Source organism: Lissotriton helveticus, chromosome 8 (assembly GCF_964261635.1).
Source record: "Lissotriton helveticus chromosome 8, aLisHel1.1, whole genome shotgun sequence".
In the NCBI taxonomy this organism is placed as follows: domain Eukaryota; kingdom Metazoa; phylum Chordata; class Amphibia; order Caudata; family Salamandridae; genus Lissotriton; species Lissotriton helveticus.
In genome coordinates this window covers 1,330,117,286-1,330,144,725 of record NC_136069.1, presented here as the reverse complement: position 1 = coordinate 1,330,144,725, position 27,440 = coordinate 1,330,117,286, and the positions used below count along the sequence as shown (strand labels likewise).

General features: G+C 49.3%; 1 protein-coding gene across 2 annotated transcripts in view; it reads right to left on the bottom strand.

Annotated features, from left to right (window-relative positions):
* Positions 1 to 27,440, bottom strand: part of KDM6A (lysine demethylase 6A) — a 1,083,812-nt gene that overhangs the window by 593,948 nt on the left and 462,424 nt on the right. For both annotated transcript variants that reach the window (XM_078658310.1, XM_078658311.1), the window contains exon 11: positions 20,916 to 21,014. In XM_078658310.1, coding sequence (XP_078514436.1) covers positions 20,916 to 21,014 — 99 coding nt within the window. The remainder of the gene's footprint in view (positions 1 to 20,915; positions 21,015 to 27,440) is intronic.

Genomic DNA, 27,440 nt, shown 5'->3' with positions numbered 1-27,440 from the left:
AGAGGACAGTGTAAAGCATTTGTTGTACACACTCAAGAACTGAACTCTAGGCCAATTGTTTGTGTAGAAAATATATTGTTTTATTTTAGAACCAACAATAGATATCAAAATATACTCTCTCTCAGAATGAGTTACTTTAGTTAAGTACTTTTCAAATACACAATAGGCTTTTGAATACAAAAGCTACAGTTGTTGCAATAGGCAACACAATTTCAAACACAATGTGACATTGAGTTCAATGGGAATTTCTAGTTAAATGCAATTAGTTACTTTAAGGATTACTTTTCTAACCAAAGGACTGGATCCTAGATTCAGTCCTGGGACATCACCTGTAAACAATTGAGTAAAAGTGTTTTAGTTACAGTTGTGATTTGTAAGGAATATTATTGTATTTTCAAAGTTGTCACTTAAACTGTTTCACATAGAATCACCACTGTTATCCTATGGGAGGAAATTCACTTAGCAGGTAAGTAATGTTAACGTTACTTTTTCTTACTCCGTGTTGGATCCTGGATCCAGCATTGGTGTATCGCCTGTAAACAATTGAAAGCTGCTGCACAGGATAAGGGAGATGTCAGTGGTACCCACCAAGTCTATTGGGTGTAGGGACTACAGTACACTGAGGCCAAGGACCCCAACCCTGCAGCTACTAGGAGGAGTAGTAGTGTCTTAGAAGTACAGGGAGTTCTTACTCACTTTGGCTCACGACATCCCACAGCTGGATAGCTGGGCCAAACCAAACTTGGTAAAGGCTAGTTAGCCACTTTTACTAGCCCCAGATGTCTCAGAAGGTAAAGGAGTGTGTATGCTCTTGTGTCACCTGTCAAGCCACTGGCAAAACAGGTGGACACCCTAAGGTCTCTTAAATTCCAAAACCAGTGGTTGGGTTCCCTTTGAAAGACTAGGTGGGGACATAGTGGTTCACTTGAACCTCCCAGACATGAGGAAACAAATGTATACTGGCGGTAGTGGATCATGCCACCAGGTATGCAGAGGCTATTCCCCTTAGTATTACTACAGCTAATGCAGTAGCCAAGGCAGTCATTGGTGTCTTCAACAGAGAAGGGTTTCCTAAGGAGGTTGTTTCAGACAAGGGGTCAAACTTTATGTCTCATTACCTGAAACATATGTGGAAAGAGTGTGTAGTGCAGTACACGTTTACTAAACCCCTAACACCCACAAACCAATGGTCTTGTTGAGAGGCTCAACAAAACATTGAAAGGCATGATTATGGGGCTCCCTGAAAAGCTCAAAAGGAGGTGCATGTCCTCTTACCCTGCTTGCTTTTTGCCTACAGAGAGGGGCCTCAGAAGGAATAGGGTTTTCCCACTTTGAACTTCTGTTTGGCCATCTTGTCAGGGGACCATTCTGAAAATAGAGTTGGGGGGTGGGAGGGGAGGGGGGGGGAGGGGCCTGCGGCATCAAGATGGCAGTTGCACTGAGAGTGCTCCGAACCCCCTCCGTCATCCGCCCGGCATCCGCCGCTAACAGCCTACCTCTTCTTCATCTGCCTGCCAAGAGCGGATCCCTGTGCTGTCCGCTGTCCCCCCGTGTCCTTTGGGGGCCGTTTTGGATCTCCCTTCCTCCTGTTCTGCTCCTTGCTGCCAGAGGCCCGACTTCATCAAAATGGCGGCCCCCAGGTAGCGCGGGCCGGAGCCCGGGCGCTTGTCTCCCTGAGGTCCAGGCCCCCCCTCCCCCACGGCTGGGGGCAGGGGCAGCATATCCGTGGGGCGGCAGATCCGTGGGGCCGTTGGCCATCCCTGGGCCTTGGACTGCCCGAAAGAGCTGGGGGGCGGTGTGAGGGGACGTTGCCTGCGATCCCTGAGGCCTGGGCTGCCCACGAGGGGCCGTGGGCCCATCCCGGAGCGGCGGACCGGGTCTGGGGCGTTGAGGATACGTCTGAGGAACTGTGTGTGCTGCAGGCGAAGTTGAATTACAGACCTGCGAGAGGGACGCCATTGCGGTGCGGAGCTCCCGGGGGGTGAGGGACAACTGGGCCCATGCTTTCCACCTCGAGGCCTTGGACTTGCGTTGGGCCGCGCCGGTGCACCCCCCGCGAGGGTATCCCTCGGCCCGCTGGCTCTGACGCTGTCTACCTGAACCCCGGGACCCCCCTTGTGGAGGACTGTGGCCCATTAGGAGGCCTGTGGGTGGCGGCCCTGTGGCTCATCATCCCCCTGAGCGGAGGTATCATCGACCACCCCTGCCGCCTGTGGGGGGCCGGCAGCCTGGGGGCAGCAGCGGCTGGCTCTCTGGAGACATCGGAGAGCAGTGAAAGTTGCCAGCGGGGGGCCAGGCTGCACCGATGTGAAGGTGTTTCTCCGAGGAGTGGACCTGCTGGCTGGAGGTGCCATAATAGCGGGGAGCGCCCGCAAGGGGAGGTGTGGGGGGGGGGGGGGGGGGGGGAGGGGTGAGACCCTGAAGCCTAAGTCCCGGGCTGATTACGCCGCTGCACCCCCGCTTAGCGGCCCTCCAACCCCCTGGCTCTGGCGCGGATCGACTGTGCCCCAAAGGACCACCCCTGCGGAGAAGTGCGAACCGCCGGGAGGCCGTGGGTGGCGGGCGGCCCTGTGAGCCATCTTCCTCCTGGGCGGCGGCGATCGTCTGCACCTTACCACCCTGGCCAGGACACGTGGAGCCGAGACATAAGTGGGCTCCCAGGGAAGGACCGCGGGGGGCCTTGACTTGCCCGGAGCAGTGTGCCCGTGTAGGGGTGCGGCGGGGCCAGTACCCACCGTTGAGCCTAGGGGCGGCCTGGCCCTGTGACCTGCCTATCTGGGCCCTGTCTAGGAGTGTCATCGTACCTCGTGTGGATCATCGGGGTGCACTCTGACCCCGGGAGGACCGACCACCGCCTCGGGTGGTGCCCCCTCCCTACCCCGCCTCCCCCTGGGCCCCCGCCTGAAAGACTTTGCTATAGACGGGCCGGGTGTTGGGGAGAGGTTCGGCCATCATATCAGGTGGCCGGGGCGCTGCCTGGAACTACACCCAATCCTCCCTAGCACGTGCTGGTTGGCTGTCTGCAACTATGGGCAAACCCCGCGACCCCCAGGCCTCTGGCCCCACAACCCAAACAGCGATGGAGCAGTTTGCGAAATCGGATCGGGTACCTGGCGGCGAAGCAACGACCGGCTCAGGCCCAGCCGGAGGGGACCTTTCGACCATCCTGCAAGCGATCAACGCGTCCCAAGCGTCAGTAGAAAGCAAGATAGGGGAGGTGCGGATCGACATGGCCCTAATCCGTCAGGACCTTCGTAAGGCCACGGAGCGTATCACCGAGGCTGAATCCCCTATCTCCATAGTGGAAGAAGACGTCAGCATCCTCAAGTCTCAAATGGCCCGCCTCCAGTCGCAGACCTCGGACCTCCACCGCCGGGCCGAGGATGCTGAAAACAGGGCGCCCCGAAATAACTTGCGCCTCCTGGGCTTCCCGGAAGGGGTGGAGAAGGACAGCACCGCCGCCTTTATGGAGACCTGGATCCGCTCCTGGATGCCCAAGGAGAAACTCTCCACCGGGTTCGCGGTGGAACGAGCTCCTCGCTCTCTTGCCCCTAAACCACCGCCTGGTGCCCCTGCCCGTTCCATCATCCTTCGTGTTCTTAACTTCTGCGACAGCAACGCCATACTGGGGGCGGCCAGAGAGCTGAGGCCACTGTATTACCAGGACTCTAAGATAATGGTGTTTCCGGACTACTCTAAAGAGGTTCATTCACAACGTCGCTCACACGACGAAGTCAAACAAAAACTCAGGGCACTGGGCCTTCGCTATGGGCTCCTCTTCCCGGCCCGGCTTAAAGTGATCTTTCAGAATAAGACCTTCTTCTTTGGTTCTCCCCAAGCCGCGTGGACCCGGCTCACGGAGGAGCGGCCCCTCCTGCCGAGGGCGACTTTCTCCTTTCCAGAGGGCCCCGGAGCGATCGAACCTGACCGCGCCAAAGCCCAGACGACGCATGACCGGATGTCGTCGGAGGGCCGGTCACCGGGGTGGTGGTTCCCAATCACCAGAGGCACAGCCCCAACACTCTTCGATCCAGACCCAGGAGCGGGGATGCGCTCACCCGCCATTGGCCTCCTCCTTGATCGACATGGGCAGCGTCCCGGGACCCTGTGCAACTCTGAGACAGGCCTGTCGGACTCCGACCTGTTCAGGAGCCCTGTGATCCGCGGCTCTGATGTGGACACCGGGCCATGATCAACACTGCCACCGGCACCTGGGGCTCCAACCCGGGGCTCTCCATCAATGAGCATGCCTCTGACTCCGTGAACAAGCTCTCACGGAGCTCGCAACACTCGTCTGTTGGGGTACTCACATTGATGTAGTCCTGAGTTGAAACATCTTAGTCCACAGATACCCGTTTATTCTCTTTTCCTCTAACCTGCTGTTAGCATTTCATCCGAACACATGGAGGGAGGTCCGACTCAGCCATGTCCCAATCTTGTGGTTGCTAACCGTTTTAGTTTAGCTGTTTGCCTCCCCGTGAGGTTCTAGTGACTTGTTTAGGGCGACAAATGCGTCCCGTTCTGAAGTATAGGGTGGGGGGAGTTGGGGGGAGAGGGAGGGGGAAGAGACCGTTGTCTCTCGGGAGTTTGTTGTTTTTGGCCGCCCACGGGCCGCCGTGTTCTGTTCCTATTGGTAGTCACACGTCCTACTATCTTCCTCAGCTGTCACACACACCCTTATCTCGATCAACAATGCCCTTGTGCCCCAGATCCGGCCGGAGCTTTTCCCCTGACTGTGAGGGGTCCTCCTTACCCACTTGCTTCACGCCAAACCTCACCTTCACACGTGATCCAGACTTATAACAAGCCCCTCCAACATCCTCTCCTGGAATGTGAATGGCCTCCTGGACCGCATTAAACGTACCGCAGTGCTTCGGGCGGCCAGATGCCACATGCCTGATGCCCTACTCCTCCAGGAGACAACTTCTGGGCTCCCAGTGCCACTTCCTGGCCCACTACGGGTTTGACCGGGTCTGGCACTCCGGCTTTGCCAGAGGTTCCCGGGGGGTGGCCATTCTTCTGAGACGAGGGCTCCCCTTCACCATAGTCGACGCCGCCACTGATACACAGGGGACGTATGTGGCCGTATCAGGGATGCTTGAAGGTAATCCCGTGAATCTCCTTTGCACCTATGTTCCCCCGGCGCTCTTGTCATCCACCCTTCGGCGCCTCACGCAGGTGGTCTCCTCCCTTCCCCAGGGCCTTACTGTCGTCGGGGGAGACTTCAATGCTGTCCCACAGCCCTCTAGGGACGTGACGGGCCCTCCTTCGGCGCAACGATTGACCTCCGCGAAGAGCCTTGTAGGATGGACCTCAGCTATGGTTTTTTGCGTTGTATGGAGGGTGTGGAACCCCCGAAGAGAACAATACACACACACACATCAGCCGCCCACCATACCCATTCCCGCATAGACCTAATTCTGATGCCCGCCACAGACTGCCAGCTGATGTCGGGGGTAGAGACCCTCCACAGGGGAATCTCTGACCACTCCCCCATCTCTCTCCACATCGGGTCTCCCTCTACAGGCCCCAAGACAACCTGGCGACTAAACGCATGGTTCCTGCAAAACTCCGCATTGGTGGAGTCCCTCAGCCAGGAGCTCCGGCATTACTTCTCCGCTAATATAGGATCGGTCCCTTCGCAGGGAACTCTCTGGGAGGCGGGAAAGGCAGTGGTGCGAGGGGTGGCCAGGGGGTTAGTGCATGCCAAACGCACGGCCCAAGTCACCCAACTGGCGCAGCTGGAGTCCAGAGCTGTTCACTTGGAACATGCTCAACTGGCCAATGACACTTCCGACTCCTCTAGACAGCTGGCGCTGGTCCGGGACGAGATTCGGCAGCTCTCCCTGGAGTCGGCCAAAATGCTCTGGCGCTCCTCCGTGGCCCGTATTTACAGCTGGGGTGACAAGAATGGTAAATTGCTCCACAACCTGGTATCCTACCCTAGGGCCCATCGCATCATTCGAGATCCAAACGGTCAATGGGACCCACCAGGTGACATCGTCGGCTGTCGTGCAAACCTTCATACACTACTACGCGTCCCTATACGCAGCACGTCCCCCCAGAGCCTCCCTCGCTGAATTGATGGAGGAATCTGGAACTTGCCTTCCATGTCTCCCCCGAGAAACTGCAGACACCCTAGACGGACGTCTTACCCCGGAAGAAATTCATGGGGTTATCACCCTGCTGCACTCCGGCAAGACGCCCGGACCCGATGGATTCCCCCAGGAATATTTCTTTATGTTCCGTGATGACCTGGTCCCCCATTTGACGGAGCTTTTCCGCCAGGTGGTCGAAGACGGGTCCTTCCCGTCTGAATCTGACGTGGCGACCATTGTGGTCATCCCAAAGACACAACCGCCTTCCCTAGACTGCTCTGATTACCGCCCAATCTCGCTGATAAACACTGAAATTAAAATCTTTGCTACTGCGATAGCCCATCGACTCCGGCCCCTCCTGCAAGACCTGGTCCACACTGACCAATGCGGGTGCATGCCGGCCAGGGGTACCCGCCATTGCATCCGTCGCCTCCACCTGGCTATCCCCATACTTGGCGCTTCTCCTCGGTGACTTTGAAAAGGCCTTTGACACGGTGGACTGGGGGTACTTAAGGGATGTTCTGGAAAGAATGGGTTTCGGCCTTCCCTTCCGCCGCCTAGTCCAGGTTCTTTACAACAGCCCTAGAGCCCGTGTACTCATCAACGGGGCGATTTTCGAACCATTCCCGATCCGGAGAGGCACCTGTCAGGGCTGCCCCCTCTCACCACTCCTATTCGCGCTGGCGATGGAGCCCCTGGCGGCATTAATCAGACAGGACTCCCTTATCCAGGGCTGGGTATGGGATCAGAGCCAGGTGGATAAAATTGCTTTATATGCAGATGATGTTCTGCTCTACTTGGCCGACCCGGAACATTCCGGCCCTAGATCTCTGGCGGCCCTTTCGGAGTTTGAGCAGGTCTCGGGTCTTCGTTTCAACCCGACAAAGTCTACCTTGGTTCCTCTTCACCCCTCCCGGGCATGTTTCTACTGGCAGGCGGTGATCCCCCTCCGGAGGCAATCATTCAAGTATCTGGGCGTGTGGGTGACCCTCCTGCCGGAGCTGGAGTTGGACCTCAACGTTGCCCCCCCTTGGTCACCCGGATGAAAAACGATCTTAGGAACTGGCAGTCCCTTCCACTTAACCCACTGGGCAGGAGCGCCCTTTTCAAAATGATGATCCTTCCCCGTTTTCTTTACATTCTGCAGAACACCTCGGTCCACCTCTCGAGCAGCTGGTTTAGGGAACTGGACGGCACACTCACCCGGTTTCTGTGGGGTGGTGGGCGATCACGAATGTCCCTGTCCCATTGCCGGATTCCCCCCTTTGACGGCGGCAAGGGAGTCACCAACCTCCATTTTTACTACTTAGCCACAAGACTCATTGTGATCCATGATATGTTTGGGGGTGGCTGGTCCGACCCAGCTTATCGGGTAGAGCTTACTGCCTTAGACTTTGCGCAGATTCAGGGCTTCCTATACGGCTCCCCGGTGCCACAGATCTTGCCCCCAATCACCAGGACAGTGCTCATGGCCTGGCGCCCTGCCCTTCGCCTGGTGGCCTGGGACAGGAAGCTGACTAGACAAACGCCCCTATGGCATGACACTTGGTTGAGAGAGGTCTCATCCCTGGAGGGTATCCGCCACTGGGGCTTCGGTGGGGATATCACTACTTGGAGACGTGTGGGTAGGGGACCACATGCGCTCTTTTTCTGACCTACACCACAGGCACGCTCTCCTACACTCCCAGTTCTACAAATATATGCAACTCCATCACGCCCTTCACATACACCTCCCAACACCCACCTCCCTCCCGGAATTTAGTCCTCTAGAAGCCCAAGTCCTGATGGGTAACCTGGGGAGGGGGGGGGGGGGGGGCGTATATACTGAGCTCTGGTAAATAACTTTACCACATCCCTGGATCGGCTTAGGGAGCGATGGGAGGGGTGGGTGGGTCCTTTGGACGAAGCAGACTGGCGCGATGCCCTTATGGCACCCAAAACCCTAACCACATCTTCAAAGTTACGCCTGGTCCAGCTTTACTACCACCACACGGCATACCTCACCCCGCGCATCTCTTTCGAGCCAGCATGAGAGCCTCCCCGGCTTGTGCGCGCTGTGCTGGTACTCCAGCCGACTTCTATCACATGGTATGGCTATGTCCGGCCTTAAATCCGTTCTGGAGGGGGGGGTGGGGGGGTGGGGGGCGTGGAGCTTAAGCTCACACGGGCCTTGGGATAGGTGGTTCCTCACGACCCGGCACTTGCTATTTTTTTTAATTTTATTTTTGCAGAGTTTTATATAGCGCGAACTAGACCCGAACCAAATCGGGTATCAGAGCGCTTTACATAGCACCACTTACGTTACATGTTACATTACATGAGGACACACATTCATTTTTAGGCAAGGGGAGATTAAGTGATTTGCCCAGAATCACAGGAGGTTTTGGCGTCGTTACCGAGACTCGAACCCAGTTCTCCAGGTCCGAGGTTGAGCGCCCTAGCCGTTAAGCCAACTCCTCTCCCCTATTGGGAGTGTTCGATGGCCTGGATGGCTCCCAGGCCGACAAGCGCTTCCTGGGAACAGCGTTGGCAGTGGCGTAGCGGGACATAGCGGCTAGATGGTCCCAGGCTGAGGCACCGGTACTGCAGAAGTGGAGAAGGGGTGTGGACTGGTGCGGGGTGCAGGAGGAGTCCCTCTTTGAGGCTCAGGGATGCCCAGAGATGTTCGCAAAGTGTGGGGCAAATGGTTTGGCCTACTGCCATCTTGATTGGCCCCAACCCGCTATGTTAGTGTGATATGAGGGTGCTATTTACTCACTCAGAAGGGACTAATATGATTTGTGTTGTCATCAGGAAGGGAAAGGGTTTTTTAACGGTGGTGTGCGACTTGTTACCAATGAACTTACTTGTATCAAAAACTTAAATAAAATTTGATTATCAAAAAAAAAGAAAGAGTTGGGAGAAGCCTCTCCAAGAACCAACATAAGATATTGTGGACTATTTACTAGGCCTAAGGTCCAGAATGGCAGAGTGCATGGAAAAAGCTTCCACAAATCTTGGGGCCTGCCAGATCTCCAGAAGCACTGGTATGACCAAAAAGCTGCACTGGTGGAGTTCAACCAGAGCAAAAGGTGTGGGTTTTTGGAGCCAGTGGCACCAAGGGCTCTCCAGGACAAATGGAGTGGCCCTTACCCCCATCTTAGAGAAGAAAAGTGAGGTCACCTACTTGATTGACCTGGGCACAAGCAGGACCCCCAAAAGGGTGATCCATGTGTACCGCCTTAAGGTTTTCCATGACAGGGCTGACATCACCTTGCTGATGATGACTGATGAGGATCAGGAGACAGAGTGAACCTCTTCCTGACTTCCTTACAGCCCCAAAGATGGTTCAGTAGATGGAGTTGTCTTTTCAGACACCCTCTCTGCCCAACAGCAAGCTGACTGCAAGCACGTCTTCCAGCAGTATGCGAAGCTCTTTTCCTTAACCTCTGGTCGGACAAACTGGAGTAGTCATGATGTGGACACTGGGGACAGTGTACCTGTCAAAAATAAAAACTATGGACAGTCTGATCTTCAGGAGAGCATAAGACTTTAAGTCAGCAAGATGCTTGAGCTAGGGGTTATTGAACCCTCAGAGAGCCCCTCGGTGAGCCCAGTGGTTCTAGTCCCCAAACTTCATACACAGGGTGGAAAGAGAGAAATTAGGTTCTGTGAGGACTATAGAGGGCTCAACTCTGTCACCAAGACTAGAGGCCGGTGGGGCATCACTGTATCAATGTGTAGTGTTTCTTGTGAGATTATGGGGGTGGAGGGGGGTAGGGTATGGAGGATGGATTCATGCGATATGCTTGTTATGTTTATGCGTTTTAAAAAAGCAAACAAAAATATAAAAAAATAAAAACTATGTCACCAAAACAGATGCTTAACCTATCCCAAGAGCTGATGAATCGATAGAGAAGTTAGGTGCATCTACATTTTTAAGTACCTTTGCCTTAACTGCAGGGTACTGGCAGATTAGCATGGCACCAGGAGCAAAAGAAAAGACAGCATTCTCCACACCGTATAGGCATTATCAGATTAATGTTATGTCTTTTGGTTTAAAGAATGCCCCTGCCACCTTACAAAGGTTGGGGAATCAAGAACTTGAAGGATTGGAAGCCTTTAGTGCAGCATATCTAGATGATATTTGTAGGAAACGGGCTCTGCATATCAAAGTGAGATATAATGAGCACAGAGTCCAGTGGAACCCAAAAGGTAGACAGAGGTTAAGTAGATAGCACATCACTCTCCATTTGTGGTAGTGTGGTTGAGCAGTAAGGGTTTATCTGAGGACAGTGTTAAACATGTGTTGTACACTAAGTATGCAAATGAATTCACACACTCAAAGACTGAACTTCAGACCAATTGTTTTTGCATAAAAATATATTTTTTGTTATTTTATTTCCTAGAACCAAGCAAGCCTGGCACAGGTAAGTGATAAATACTTTGTAGTAAATATACAGTTGTAACAGTTTGGATTGTAATTGTATAAGCAATTTGTTTTGATTTACAGTACTGTTACTGAGAAATGCAATGCTTTGAAAATACCGTACATATACTTAGAATGGGCTTTTTAGTAAAATTACACTCAGTGAAAGTATTCATGAAACGTGTAAACACTGTAATGCGACTCCCACTTAGGGATCACGAGAGAGAAAATGACAATATAAACATTTCAAAAACATCTACAAATAGCAGAGAAAGATTTCAGAACATTTCCATTCTGGCTACAGCCTATGTACATATTTTGGACTCTGTTTTTCGAGGGATCGCTCCTCATAGTCTGCGGGTATTATCATCCCTATAAGAGATGTTTTCTCTGGTGGGTTGGTTTTTTTTCTTGATGTACCTACACTTGCGTTTGTATCCGTTATGAGTGCGGATCCCAAGATGGCGATCTTATCCGCTCCCGCAGTGTTTTCTGCGCATGTCTATGAGTTATCTGGGACCCAGGTGTATCGCATTTCCTTAGTCGAGCATTTTGGGGGTTATTTCTCCCCTTTATATGCGCCAGAAGTTAGACCTGCTTCTTCTAACCTATACGGATTTGCAGACCGTCCACTCTATTAACCGACGCCGAGGATACTTCAGGTGAGTTCACCACTGGGGACAAGGAACCTATTTAGCCCTTCTTACTGCACTCACTCGTATCGAACCATGCTTGACTGGCATTTTGTCTCTGTCATTTAGACTTACCCAGATTCCCCTGATTGGATGCAGACTACTACAAAGTTGGATGCAATTTCTTAAGCCCTCGGTCAAATCCATGTTAGCTGTAGTCCCGGCTGGGACATCCATGTAAGTTATGTCATTGATGTCTTTATTCTTATCAGGACCGTCTGTAGTTATTAGTATTTTCTTTCTCTTTTTACCTGTTAATTTTCCATAGAATTGTTAGCACTACAGGGCCGAGGCTTACATTTTTTATCAGCGGGTCCATTTTTATAATTAGGTAAGCTCCCCTTTGATTTTTTCTGTTTTGACATAGTTTCCTTCTTGTTTACGATCACCTTTCGCCAAGCTTTATTAGTTCGCTTGTGGCGACTACTGTCATTACTCTTTGGTCCTCCTAGGATTCTTAGGGGGCTTACCTTCATATTAGTCCCTCATGGACTTCTCAACATCATACTTGTGGGGTTCCTATTGCCTTAGGAGTTAGAGTACTCTCCTCACATCCATTATGAGTGATCCTTATGTATTTAGAATTGTTGCAGTACCCCTTTTAGTATGACGCCCATGGCCACTTCTTGGGTTTGAATGAAATATGTCATTCTCAGTAATTTCATTGGCTAGACACCGTCTTATGTTTGCCTTTTCTATTCCGTAGTACTTTTACCAAACTTCGCTTTGTGACCTGGATTTTAAAGCATTCGTCACCATATTGGAATGCTTTGTCAGTCCGAATCTGCTTCTAAATTCCATTTAAACAGTATGTAGATCTGCATTGCGGCTTGGATCCTTTCTCTGCTATTTCTAGATGATTTTGAAATTTTTGTATTCTGTCATTCTCTCTCTTAGTGATCCCTAAGTGGGAGTCGCATTACACAGTGTCTAAACATTTCCTGAATACTTTTCTCTGAGTGGTATGGCTCTTTACTATCATGCAATTCTTTAGTGTACCTTCCTTGGGTTATTTCTTCAATGCTCAGTTAGTAGTAATTAGTGAATATTTTCTTTTAAGTAATTTACATTGTATATTATGTTTTGTTGTCCCTGCAGACTTGTTCATAACGTATATTGTTACTGAGCCCCCGGCACTATATATCCAGACACAGTGCACGATACACAGATGGCTTGTAGCCACTGAATCATATTTTCTCTCAGTACCCTGATGGAGTTTCTTGTGCATGTTCCATTACCGAAACATGGGTCGGCGCATTTCCCTTTGTTCTATATGATTTGTGATTTGTGTATGTATTTTAGTGAACACTGTATTGTAACCTTATGTATGTAGTTATGTACTATTAAGGTGATTGGTTTTTTTGTCCATTGGTGTTGATAAATTTGTGCTAAGTTTTTTCTTCTTGATGTAAATGTGTGTTGTTCCTCATGTTAGTGGGGGCTCTGATTTTACTTAGCTTTTCTTTAGGAAATTAGTAATTTCAATACCTTGGCTTACAGGTATTTCAAACAACTGTATTTGAACTTAAATTTGCATGTAAAAACTGCATAATGTTTTGCAAAAAATGTATTTCACTTACATGTGCCAGCTTTGGCTTGGATCTAGAAATAAAATAACTTAATATTTTTATACAAAACAAATTGGTCTGAGTTCAGTCTGAGTGTGTGCATTAATTTTCTGATTGAGTATGTACAACACATGCTTAACATTACCCTCTGATAAGGCTTTACTGCCCGCCCACACTACCACAAATAGAGAGTAAGGTGCTATCTACTTTTACCTCTGCATACCTTTGGGGTTCCACTGGATTCTGAGCACACTATACCTTACTTTGGTATAGTATATACAGAGCCAGCTTACTACACATCTTAAGCATATGTACTGGGCACTGTTCCTTACTAGTTACCCAGGTACATAATTGTAGAAACCTAGATCTGTATATACTATACCAAAGTAAGGAATAGTGTGCACAGCATCCAGTGGATCCACAGAGGCATTGAGTGGCTTAAGTAGCTAATACTAAAAGCTCTAATCGTAGTAGTGTGGTCGAGCAATCGGGCTTATCAAAGGGCTGTGTTAAGCATGTGTTGTACACTCACTAAAGGACATAATCCACAACTAATTGTTTGGTGTAAAAAGTTATTACTTTATTTTATTTTAGAACCAAGAGGAACGCAGTAGCAGGTAACAGTTTCAAGAATAGCAATACTTTTCAAATGCAGTATGTATTGTGTTGTAAAGGCCTAGAAATACTTTTCTTTACAGCAGTATAAAAATACTTTGGCAATGTCAATCATTGCATTAGGCAGAAATATAATGCAATCCTATGGAAGGAAAACCTTTATGCACATTTACCTGAAAGCAGGAGCCTGGATGACGGTGACCAACAGCTGGGCACAGTCGGCAGGGCTCCCTAAAATAATCATCTGAGGATGCAAGGGTGCCTTTAGGTGTTGGATTTGCTTTACTGGAGCCGATCGCAGTCAGAGGAACCCTTCAGGGTGAGACTGCAGGCATCTTCATGGAGTGCAGGAAAGGTCAGCTAATGCTGCATTCAAGGTCAGGATCACTGGGGAGACTTAACAGGACAGGTGCCACTTATGCCGTGGGCGTCTGGTGCAGAGTGGGGTGGAGCTGCGGTTCTAACTGGATCCGGACTCCATGTAGTTGGATTCTTCGGGACAAGGCAGCTGTCCTCCGGAGATCTAGTCTTTGTTTGAGAGGAATCGCTAGCCACAGGACAAGTGTCATCTTATCAAGGGCTTTAAAGCTGGAGACAGGTTGATAGAGCTGGGGCCAAGTCAGTAATCGCCTTCAGGCTTTACTGCGCGGCGTCTTCTTCGTTCTACTTTGAAGGTTGGAGGAATCTGAGGATCAAAGGTCAGGGGTGCCCCTAAATGCTGAATTTAGGGGCGTTCCAGATACTAGAAGATGGTAGCAAATTGGCTACTTGCCTTTAGGGTGACAACGCCCTTTGTATGTCCCCCTCCCTTTAAGGAGGGAATTTCCCCCAAACTGATTGGCTAAAGTCCTTTCATTTAAGATGGAGGATTTTCTAAGGAGAGGGATCACCTGGTCCAGGGCACCTTTGGGGTGGCCTGTCAGAAAGGGGACACAGCTCTCCTAACTATTCCTTTTCCAGCCGACCTCAACGCCAAAAGTGGGGCTTGGTCAAAGGGGCGGGCATCTCCACTAGCTGGAGAGGCTCTTGTCAGCATAACAAAGGTCAGGAAGCCTTTGAGGCTCACTGACCTGAATAAGTTTCCTGCTTGGGGGTTGGTGAGTAGCACCTCCACCCCAAGGAGGCTTTGTTTCTGACTCACGAGACATGGGCGTCTGCAGAAATGTTTCCAGGGGGCGGGGGCAACATTTTAACTTCATCACTCACCTTCAAGGCACGTTAAAGGCAGACGGCCCATTGTCATTCTTTATGTGATGATCAGCAGCAGACAGAATGACAATGGGTCTGTCCACGGTCTGCTCGAGGTCGGGGAGGGGCTGCTGCAGCCTCTAGAGTTTAAAGAGAAGTGCGAGAGGCCCCAAGTGAGAGAATATTTAAACTCCTGGGGCTTCTCGCAGGGGAACAGCCTGCTGTAATTGTGAAAATTAAGGACCAACGGTGTCCGTAAAAGGAATGGAACCGGCCCTCCCCTGCGGACGCCCATGACACGAGAGCACAAGGGCTCCCACCTCAAGGGGTCAGAAACTTGTTTGTGTGGCAGGCTGGTGCAGACCAGTCAGCTGTACACTAGGGAGTGTTTTTTTTTTAAGGGGCATCTCTAAGATGCCCTCTGAGTACCTTTAACAATTAATCCAAAGCAAGCATCTGTATGGGTTTATTATGCTAAGAAGTTTGATACCAAACTTCTTAACCTTCGGTAAAGCAATCATGGAGCTGTGGAGTTCATAATGACAAACTCCCAGCCCATGTACACAATATGGCTTCACTGCACTTAAAATGTCTAAGAATGGATTTAGACACTGTAGGGGCATGCAGCTATGCCCTTACCTGTGGTATAGTGCACCCTGCCTTAGGGCTGTGTGGCCTGCCAGAAGGGTGCCTCATCTGTGCCACAGACAGTGTTTGATGGCGTGACACACAGGGATGTGTGCAATGTCGACTTTTAGGTTTTCTCTGCCCTAAAACAGTTTACAATGGCAGTGTATATGTGTTAGGTGAGGGGTCTATGGGGGGGAACAATACAGTCTGCAGCCCTTAAACACCCTCTCTGGTCACAAGGCGCTAGGGACCAGGGGTACATTTTACAAGGGACTTGCATGTGGGCCAGAGGTGTATCAATTGTGGAAAAAAATGTACAGTTTTGGGAAAGAAAGCAGGCACTGGGAACCTGGATGGCAGGGACATGTGCACGTTCAGTTAAAGGGCATCAGATATCAGGCAAAAAGCGGGGGCTTACCATGCAAAAAGGGCACCTTCCTACAAATAATGGTTTCAATGAAAACAATGGTTTTGTATATCTAATACCTCCAGAGTTGGATTTATTATGACATGCACCCAGCGAGCACCTTAGAGGTACCCCCTGAAACCTACCAGTCATTTATTTAGCTGGCTGACTGGACTCTCCCAGTCTGTCACTACAGACTAGTTTCGGACCCCCTGTATGGGAGAGCCCTCCATCTCAGAGGCCAGAAACAATGCCTACTCTGGCAGGTGGTATTTACACCTCTCTAGCAGGACGGCTAGTAATTTAGCATATCAAGGCCAGAGGCTTCAAAGCCTCTGCTAGCTTTGATATGCGACCCCGGCTTCCTCCAGACATGGAGAACGCCACCACCTGCGCTGGGGCACGTATAGCACCAGTGCAGGCAGGAAATGTAACTAGTAAGTAGGTGGGCTGCACTATCAGGCTAGGCACACCCCTAAGGTGGGCAACCTGACGTGGACACTCAAACGGTTTAACCATCTTGCTTTGGGCAAAACGAGGACCTCTGGGTCAGGTTTATGCCCACTCTCCACACGAGGTAGTCCTCAAGGAAAAAGAGCAATGTTTTAAGTTGCTTACAAAATATCAAGGAGTCCAGACTCACAATATGTAGAAGCAGAGTGTTTTATAATTTAGCCACCATTACCGAGAAGGAACAGCCGCCCAACCTGGCTTTGCAGAATCTGGGGGATGGTTACCTTCCTGAGAGATGATGATTTAAGCAGTCTTTTAGGGATATAGCAGAAGAATGCTGTTCTGAAAAGCACAGGCCCTTGATGGCAAAGAGCCAAATAGCCCATACAAAGCTTTATACATCACCCGCTTTCTGACTGGCAGTCAGGAAATAGAGCAAATGCCTTCTCTCACCGAAAGATATTTAGGCTCATTCAGGACCAGGCAAGCTGCCACATTCTGAATGACCTGTAGTATATTTAGCAAGGACTTGTTGATGTTTAAGTATAAAGCGATACAATAGTCTAAACAAGATGTAATAAAAGCGATGACCACTGTCAGACCACTTAAGAGGCAATGTGTCAAGTATTTGTGCAGGCAACACACTGTAGCAACCAGCTTAAAACAATAACCAATATTGTTATGTGCAAAACAAGACCAAAATGACAAAATTCCAAGAAGTAGAAGTCAAGATATGAACTTTTAAGGAATCAACTGTTATGTAGAGCTTAGAAACAGTGCCAACCAGACCTATCCGATCTAACTTGAGTGGGTCAAATCCAAAAGTTCAGGTCATCTGTGATGAACCGTGGGGGTCGTATACAGGGTTCTGCCCCGGCTCGCTGATCTCTATCTTGGTGCATCAAAGATAATGCGTGAAGCAATTGAGGCGAGGCGATGCGCTGCGGTGCGGTTTATCTCGCAGATGGAGCGATGGGTCAGTTCCAAGCTGCGCAAAGTCAAAGATGCGCTGAGAGTCATGGACCGATGAACATCGGGGCGATCCATCTTTGAACCGATGGGCTTTAGGTGATGCATACAGCACAATATGATGTGTTGGCACCGAGCCATGCAAAGTCGGAGATGCGTCGGAACAAGGGACGATGCATTGTGCTGCCGGTGTCTGCAATTCGTGCGAAAGCGCCGATGTGGGTGTAATGGGAATTGTGCCGCTTCAGATTGGCATGTCGTTGATGCGTGGATTTTCTTGGACGCAGCATTGAAAACTCAATTCCAAGGGACCAGGACGGGATTGGTGCCACTTGACAGAGCAAGACTCACAGCAGACAATCCAGGTGCTGGTTGTGGGTTGCAAGGTGGATGTCTGATATTCCTGAGACTTAGGTTCTGGGATGTAGAGATGCAGGTACAGACCATCTCACTCCTAGGCAAGAGGGCAGCAGGCTAACAGAACAGAGCTGTTCAGTAAAGTGCCAATCCCTCCAGCAGCACAGCAATCCTCCTTCCTGGGAGAATGTTCTCAGTTCCAGAAGTGCTCTGATTTGATGGTGTCAGAGATCCAATACGAATACCCAGCTGGGTCTGAAGTAGGGAGACTTCAAACAGATGCCTTTGAATTGCACAAGACCCAGCCCTGGTCAGGCCTGGCTCCAGACTCACTCCAGGGGGGCTAGCAACCCTTTGTGTGGGGACATGATGCAGTCCTGTCAGGTCCTCCCTCCCACCTTGCTCAGGATAACCAATCAGCATGCAGATGGCCACTTGGTCACACCTACCCTTCTTTTGTGTGTGCCTGTCTAGAGGGAATGCAGGAAGCCAGCTGTCACCCACCACAGATGTCTATCTCAGAGACAGGCAGAAGGCAACAAATGGTTACAAGAGGAAAATGCCAACTTTCGAAGTGGCATTTTCAGAATGGCAATTTAAAAACTAACTTCTGCATGAGCTGTATTTTTAAATTGTGATTACAAAGACACCAAATAAAGGATCCCATCTCTTCCAAATTGGAAATTACAGCCATAAAATGTTAGACGGCAACCTCAATGTTATCCTAAGGGGGGAGAGAGAGACCCTGCAGTAGTGAAAAACAAATTTAAGAGTATTTCACTACCAAGACATGTAGAACTTAAAAGTACATGTCCTACACCTTAAACACACTGCACCCTGGTCTAAGACTGGCCAGGGTCCATCTTAGGGGTGACTTATATGTATTAAAATGAAAGGTTTGGGCCTGGCAGGATGGTGAACTTGCTAGTTCGACATGGCAGTTTAAAACTGCCCACACAGGCCCTGTAATGGCAGGCCTGAGGCATGCATAAAGGGCTACTAAAGTAAGTGGCATAGTTAGTGCTGCAGGCCAACTAGCAGCATTTCTTTACAGGTCCTGGGCACATGTAAGGCACTTTACTAAATTAAATATGTTAATTGTGGATAACAAATATTACCATATTTTAAGCAGAGAGCTTATTCATTTTAGCACTGGTTAGTGATAAAGTGCCCGGAGTCCTAAAGCCAACGCAAAACGTTTAGGGGTGACCCTCAGAAAGGGCCTTTCCGACATGCTGCAACCAGAGCCATCACTTAAGTGAACACCCGAGGGATGCTGATAAGGCCGAAGGGGGCACGGCAAACTGAAAATGCTAGTGAACTACCATGTGAACACCAGTTAACGTCTGTGGGAAAGTAGGACAGAAATGCGTATCTTGCAAGTCCAACACTACTATCCAGTCTCTCAGTACCAGGAAAGACAGGAGATGAGCATTTCTAACTTCTCCTTCGACAGGAAGAAATTGAGGGAGAGCAGGTTGATGAAAGGACAAAGACCTCTGTCCTTCTAGGGCACCAGAAAGTAGCTGGATTAAGCAACCTCAACCTCCTTCTGGCGCTGGCACTAGGACTCCCTCTGCCAAGAGAGCTGACACTTCCTGTCAAAGGAGGGCTAGGTGGTACTCCGTCAGCCTGTAATAAGTAGGTGGCATGGAGTGAGCGGTAATCTTGAAGGGGAGGGGGGACCCCCTACAGACAATCTGCAAAACCCACCAGTCTGTTATTACAGACTGCTAGTGGGGAAGGGGATGGCAGATCCTGCCCTTTCCCCCCATTTCGAGGTCTCCTTGATGGTAGGAGGGCAGACTATAAGGATTCAGACACTGTAACCTTGCTGTCCTTAAAGGCTCTCCAGCGTTGAATACACCTGGTCTCCAAAGCGATGGGAGCCATTTAAGGACATGCCCATAATTGAAGTTTGGACATCCCCAGAAAAGTCAGCAGTCCTCAATCAGGTATGAAGCTGTATGGTCACAGTCGACAAAACCCCTCTGCCCAGTGAGTCGTGGTGTCCAGTCAACAACAAATGGTGAACTGCATTGTTCCAGTCAGCAACAGCCTTGGAGATTATGACCCGGGCATCCTCCAGGACCATTGGCAGCACCTGCGTACCATATCCCACAGAGCATGGGAATAGCGGTCCAAAAGGCATGCGGTGTTCACGGACCGCACTGCCAGGCTAGGAGAAGAAAAAATATTCTTGCTTAAGTTGTCTAGCCTTTTGAATTCCTGATCCGGGGGCGTGGTTGGGAATGAGCCAGGATTTAATTGGGAAGTGGAGGCTTAGACCACCAAGCTCTCCAGGGTAAGTTCTGTGAGGAATTTGGAGTCTGAGCACCGTCCTCAGTAGGCACGTTAGGGGGAGAAAGCATGCCAGTATCTGGAGGAGTATCCAGTCTGCTGGAATACACCAAATCCTCACACCAGTCCATGTTGGCATCATATGGCTGGAATGCTTCCGGGTCCAGCGACCCCTTCCATTCCTTCCTAAGTCCGAGCCCATAAGAATAGGCCTCAGGCACCAGCCTGGAAGGAATGGCTCCCATCGGCATTGGTAGATGCATCTCCCCCTCCAGGTCATAGTCGGGAATACGAATGGAGATGGTGTGCTGGAAGCATCTGTTTAAAGACCAAGGCCAGGGAGAGCGACATGACACAGCCGGCGCCAATTCAGATCAATATGTGGATCCCTGGGGCCTAACTGGCACCGGAGCTGCCAGTGTGGATCCAGTAGGGGCTCCTCCCGAAGAAGCAGGGCCCCTATGGCGTGCCGGAGGTAATGGCCCACCGAAATATGAGATGCATAGCCTCATAAAACTCAACTGGGCAGGGGTCGCTCCAGCTCCCAGAAACTCAGGGGAGGGGGGGGGAGCAGGCAGATCAGGTGTTGGCTCAAGCGCGGAGCCAGGCCTCGAGTGATGCTCCCTCGCCTCGGCCGACGGACAAGGTGAAGCAACTTTCGACTTTTTTCTTCTGGGTAAGAAGAGCTTTTTTGACTACTAAATCTCTCCCAGGACATTCCTCTCGACCAGGATCTGGATTGTCCCGGTGCAGCACATCAAGCCACCAAGAGCTTGAAGATTTGCTCCCACAAAGCCTTGGGATGCATGAAGCTGCAATCTGAGCAGGCCTTAGGGCCATGGTAGTGCTCAAAAGACTTATAAAACATTGAAAAAAGTTCATCAAAAATTTACTAAGGGGTAGCCCTTTTCAGATTGGTGCTGGCTGGCACGGAAAGAAAAGAACTGACGTCACAGTGCTGGGATGGCACCTATATAGGCACCGGACACAGACAAAACCATGCAGAGCCGAATAACACCACCTACCAGCGCCCAGAGGTACTGCTCAAGAAAATTTTACAATCTCACGCCTGGTTTTAATTCTAAGGTAAGGAATCTGCTGCTAGATATCTCTATCAGATGTTCTTTGCAGTGACAAACTTTGTGCCGTTGGGTTTGCAGTAGTGAGAAATGCAAATAAAGTAAAAAAACAAGAAAGCATTTGGACATATCAAATTCCATTAACACTTACCCTATTGAACACCATGTGTCTGCACTTGCTTCCGACTTATCAATCGACTGCCTGTAGGATATGAAGGCATCCTGAACTTTCCCAATACTGGAATAGCACCTACAAGAAACAACTTGGTTAATTTTGATAGTATTTGAGTCATTTATATGCAATATTTTAGTGGAGCTGGTAACGTATGCATGTTCTGAGACCACCATCTATAGAAGGGTTGCTGCAAATTGCATGGCAGTATAGAGTAACATCAGTGCATGCAAGTCATGCATGAAGATGCATACCAGAAACTATGGTTCTCCATCATGTGCATACTTCTAAAACTCAAAGCTTTAAATACCCTACACCCACCATTAGGAAGAATCATGTGAAACTGGTAGCTAGCTTGAGATCTAGGTATGGGCACACAAGTATTATGGACCTGCTTCAACTGTCATTACTCAAACATTTTATGCTGAAGTCAGCCTAAAAGAGAGAACTAAAACTTGTAGTCTCATCATGAAATAGAAGCAAGCCTCTTGCATATCTGGGAACACTATTCAGCCCAGGAGAACATGAGCATGTATCTATAATATACTGACATTTTTTATCTTTTCTTTAAAACAAATACTATGTGTTTAGGCATCATAAAACTAAAACGAGTCTTAGGTCGCCACTCTTGTTGGGACTAAGTAATACATTTAATCACCTACCTGCCCTACATCTGGAATAGTACCTTTATTGCCCATTTGGCCTGAAGCTGCAGTACTTCATAGTTGTGTGAGGGGAAGGAATGTGTGAGGGACCAATGTCTGAACAAAAGTAAGATTTTACTTGTACAATTTGCCAGATCAATGTGAAGATATTTCCTTCAATCAGTCTACAAAAGCTGCCGGGCGACAACACACTGGATGGTCGTTGACCTCCAAAATAAAACTAGAGTGGTTCTGTAGCTGTTGGAGTGGAAAAAGAAGAATGCTGCTGTGAGCAAGTGCCTCTTGACATGGTTCGCCCACCACTTTTTTGCCTGGGACATTATGTGGTTTTAATTGAAAGTGCATAGGGCCCCTGCAAACAAGGTCCCCTGTGCCAATGCTCCCTCCCTAAAAACTGTTACACGAATGGCAACTTCAGAACCGCTGTAAGTCCTTTATAAATGGCACCATGGTACCTAGGGCATTGGGACTGAAGAGGGACCCTCACCAAGGCCATGCCAACAGCCACTGCAGCCTGCATGCCTTGGGGAAGAGAAAAATGACAAAGTCGACCTGGCACACTGCCTGTGTGCCATGCCAAGCAGCACTGCCTGACGTATAGGTAAACCAACCTTCTAGTAGGTCTTACAAGCCCCAAAGCACAGTGCACTATATCTCAGGTGTAGGCATATTTGTATGAGTAGATATGTCTCTATAACATTCAAGTCTATTCTTAATATTGTAAGTGCGAGTGAAGCCATAGCGAGTACATGGCCTGGAAACGTGACAACTTTATTTCCCCAGCATAATGACGGCTTTACTGAACCTAGCAGTGCTTGGTATCAAATGACTCCTCTCAATAAACCCACACTGGCGCCTGTTGGATTTATTGAAACATGTACCCAGAGAAAACCTCTGAGGTGCCCCCTAAAAACCTACTAACCCCGGTGAAGCATCAGATTGGGTTTAGGCAACCTTCCACCACCAGACGTGTCTGGACCCCCTGGGTCGAGAACCACTGCTCTCGGAGGCCAGAAACAAAGCCCATCCTGAACAAAGGTGTCACACTTCCTCCCCTAAATGAGCACAATGCTTGAGAGGGAAGCTTCAAAGGCCTTGCCACCTTTGAATTGCAACCCCAGCCTCTGCTGCATAGAGCAGATGGCAGCCTCCTGTTCAAACTTCCACTCTTGGCAGGAGAACTCGAAGAAAAAAATAAGTAAGAACAGGAGGTGTGCCCCCCTTCGCCAACTTCACCCCTCAGGTGCTGGAGGCAAAGTAAAGCACATATATCAGTGCCCATCATCCGGAAGATGGTGAGACTTATCCAATCAGGACTAGGGTTAAGCCCCCCTCCCATAGGAGAGTGGCAGAATAGTGGGTGTAGGGACCCGAGATGAGAGACCCATTGGTCCCTACCCGTCACTTCACTGTAACACCCCTAAATCTAGTATTTAGGCGGCACCCCCAGATCCTAAAAATAGGATTTCTGACAACCTAAGAAGAGCCAGACACTATAGCGTTGCACCTGCAGAGAAGACGACAGACACTGACTTGGCCCCAGCACTACTGGCTGGTCAGCAGCCTTGATGATTCTGCACCAAAAGACAACCAGTCCTACAGCTCAGCGACCTCCAAAGCCTTGGGAGGACTGTGCAATCATCAACTATCAAGATCTACAGTGGACAGCAGACCGGACCAGAAAAAAGCAATTTTAAAGGACTAAGAACTTTGCCCTTAGGAACCAAGAAACCACTAACAGACCCACCTCTGAACCCGATGCCTACAACCCAAGTCCAAGTGGCCCAAGCGCTTCTGTGTAAGAGTCAACAGTGGGTTGATCGCTGCCGGACTCCACCTAGACGACTGCAGCCTCAAGTCAAAGACTCCCCCTGACCGCGACCTAACCGGTAAGACTTTTCCAATGCCTAAGGACACCCCGGCACTAGACAGGCATTGGGGAGCGCAACCAATGGTGTCTCTACGTTGCTTAGCATCTCTACTTACCTGGCCAGCTGTAGGTTTTCTTCGACTGGCCTCCTGGCCTGAGACGGCAGCCTTTCTTTAAAACTGATCTCCCCCAATGGTTTGCATTGAGTACCAGACATTGTGTTGGCACTCTGCACACGGCCGCCCCTGTGCAGCTGAGGGCGTAAGTTTGGTGCTGCCTTCTGGCCCATGCTTACCTTAGTCACCGGAAACTGGGTTACCATACCATGTTACTCACCTGTGAGCAACATTTCTTCGATTACCCCCTTTCTCCATTGCATAACATTGGTGGCAGATTCCAAATATGAATCCTGCATCTAGCCACCTCTGGAGGTGCAGATTCTCTACATACCAGAACCTTTCCTTTCCTGGTGTTGATTCTTCATCCTGAAAACCAAGACTTTAACTTGTATACTTACCTGCAAAACCACATTCTTGTTTTCCTCCCATAGGTTATCGTTACGGAACTGAAAATTGCACTAAGTGTCCACTTTTAAAAGTGAAAAATATTTCTTATGTAAAAAATACTTACATTTTTACGTATTTTCTTGGTCTTAAAATAAATCTTGAGCAAATTATATTTTTATAAAACTGGTGTGGATCTTGTTTATGAGTTGTGTGTCATTTATTGGTCATAATGTGCATAACTAATGTCTTACACCCTTCTTTCTTAGGCCTAGGGAACAGACTGCCACAAATAGAGCACTAAGGATGTACATTGAGCCCTGTACACTCCTGGGGGAATCTCTGGACTTGTTGCACAATATAACCACTTAGTGGCATATCATATTAAGAACTAGCTTCCTACAGCTGCAAAATTCCTATGAAACCACCTCTGTTGGCGTACTGAGAAATGTACAGGTGAGGTTGCAGAGGTGGCTCTTAATTTAAATAGTATAGTAACAGGTTCGAGACACAAGATAGAAGAATGCACATTACCCATAGTCTGGATAAAGCATTGCAACTGTCTCTCTCCAAATTTTCTCTCCAAACAATGTCCCATCAGCGCAAGGCAAGGCCAAAGTTTTGGATACACATTAGAGAAGTTAGTGTAGTGCACTAAAGCATGCCTCCTGATAACTGCAAGGTTCATCTCACTGTAGGTGTGTTAACATTTTCTCTAAGCAGGCCTCGAAATACATACTTGCCCACTCGCTATGGTGAGTCAGTTTTTATCAGGGCAAGCTATATTTAGGACCTGCTGGGCCGTTCCAGCAAGAAATTTCAATCTGACAAAGAGCAGATGTTCTGTTCATTCATAAAGTGTTTTTTTCATCTGGTCACATTTGCGGTGCAATCAAAGACAGAGGTCAAATGTCCGGCTATGTCTTCTTACATACTGCTGCTTATTTTATCCTGGAGATTGCAGTTTACTTTTCTTTCTCCGACTGCAAAGTTAGAGCATTCTGTACAGTGAACGGACAATCATGCTGGGTAAAGGGAGAGTGAAATGAAAGGCTATAGGGTGTCACTTCCCCCCACGCCCCCAACACATTTAAATAAGTTGTAAGTGAACTGTACAAATATTTAGAAATATCTAGAAATTTATCAGCAGTTAGGAAAGCACTTTATAAAAATTCTGAAGTGTGATGGAAGCAAAGATAATAGGATCAAAACCAACCAGAACATAACTTTATGATATGCAAATGATGTATATTTGCTATAACCTGATTTCGACACTGTAGGAAGCTGTCTCTGTATATGGAATACCACTAGGTGGTTATACCGTGCACAGATGCCAGAGATACCCCAGAAGTGTACAGGGCTCTATGCAAACCCAAAGTGCTCTATTAGTGGTAGTGTGGACGAGTGTAAAATTTATTGCACACACATATACGAATAAACGACACATGACTCAAAAAGGAGATTCACATAAATTTTAGAAAAATAAGCTTTGTTTCGAGATTTATTTTAAGATTAAGACCTTCGCACAAAGGTAAGTACGTTTTTCAGGAAAATGTCTTTAGTCTTTTAAAAGTTAACACTACAATTTTCAAACAGTTCAATGTTGTCCTATGGAAGAAGTGCAATTTTCCACCAGTTCAATGTTATCCTATGGAGGAAAACAACAATGCGGTTTTACGGGTAAGTATCCAACTTACAGTTCCAGACTTCAAGGGTTAAGGTCAGCAAGGGGTAAGGTTCATGTACGCACAAAGTCTGCACCACTAACAGCTCTGGGGCGCCGGATGTAGAGGTCCAATTCGGTGAAAGGCCCAATGCATTTCAATGAAGACTTGGGGTGCTCAGAGCCACACTGCTTACAGGTAGGCAAGAACAAGCACAGGGAGCAACAAAGGAGCACCAAACCTAAACCACCAGGGGCACAGGGGCGGCCGTGTGCTAACAGCGTTGGGAGCCCAGTGCTCTTCAATGGAGAAACTCGGTATGACAAACAGGCTTCAGGCGTCACACTGGAGGCTGCAGGAGGGAGACCAACGAGAGCAGAGGTAAGTTGAGGTGTTGAGAGTTGCAGGGGCACAGTCGGTTCAGATCACCAAAACCCAGGGGCTTCAGGTACAAGGGTGTCTTCTTACCGGAGCCAGCTGCGTCGGGGGGAGCCTCTGGATCCAGTCTGCAGACATCTTTGTTGAGTCCAGGAGGAAGAGTTACCTTTGTGGGGACCCACCAGTCGACGGACCAGGGATCACTAACGGGCCTCGGGCAGAAATGCAGAGCCGGGCGCACGGATCACTCGTGGAGTGTAGGCCCACTGTATTCGGTGCAGATGGTGCTCGGGGCTTGGACTACTATTAGCCCAAATCAACACTTCAGGAAAGCTTGGGAAGTCGATGCACTTGCAAATGTGCATGGTGTCCAGGAGTTCCGGTTCCACGTCACTCGTGAGGGCTGCGGGTCTCAGCTTTGCTGGGATCTCGTGTCGGCCTCTGAGAAGTCTGGAAGTCTGTGTCCTGAGTCGCAAATACTTCGGAGTTCGGCTGGAGCATCGGAAATGCAGACCGGCAAGATGCTTCTTTGGTGTCTGTTTTAACAGGGGAGTCTCTCCTTGACCCCAAGGGAGATTTTTCCATCTTCTAGTCGTGTAGAATGTCGAAGTTCCAGGATATATGCTGCAGAGTTTCGTCCAGGTGTAATCTAAAGTCCTAAGGACTGGGGTCCCATACTTATACTAAGAAAAGGGGATGGACATACTCTGGGGACCCACCTATGGGAGGGTCAGGAAAGAGGGGTGGTTACACCTATTTCCTTTGTACAGTTTCACGCCAGAGCAGGGGCTGAGTGCCCCTGCAACCAGTTTGAACTGGGGTATGCACAGGGACACCAAGTGTGCCCCCAGCACTGTCTGAAAAGCATTCTCTGAATGCACCCACCCAGCCCCAATACACTAAAGCCTGTCTGGGAAGTGGTTACACCTCCATGTGACAGGAAACCTATTGTACAGGCCTCCCCAGCCGGAGTTTCGTCCAGCAGCAGGACGTCAGACTCGTCTGTGGCATCCATTTTGTGATGCCAGGGCTCTTTTAAACTATTACCGGTTAGAGCAGTGTGTACATGTCTCTCCCTCTAGAAGGGTGGAATTTTGCCCCCCCGCCGCCAGGAATGGTGGGGGTGGGGGGGAGGGGCAAAGTGTTTGACACCAAACACAACATGTTTCCATGCAGCCATTCCAAAGTTAGCATTTACCGCAATGTTATAATGCACTTAAGAGTATATGGTCTGGCTGCATCACATAACAGCCTCAGAGAAATGATTCCGAAAGCTGCAGAGGGGTCCTCCTCCTGCATGGGCACCCTCACACAAAACCAAGCACTCTGCCTTCAGGATTGATAAGGCCTGCCATAGGAGTGACTGATAGGTTTATGTGTCAGTGATTAAAGGTAGAAATGGGTAACCTATATCTTAGTAAGGG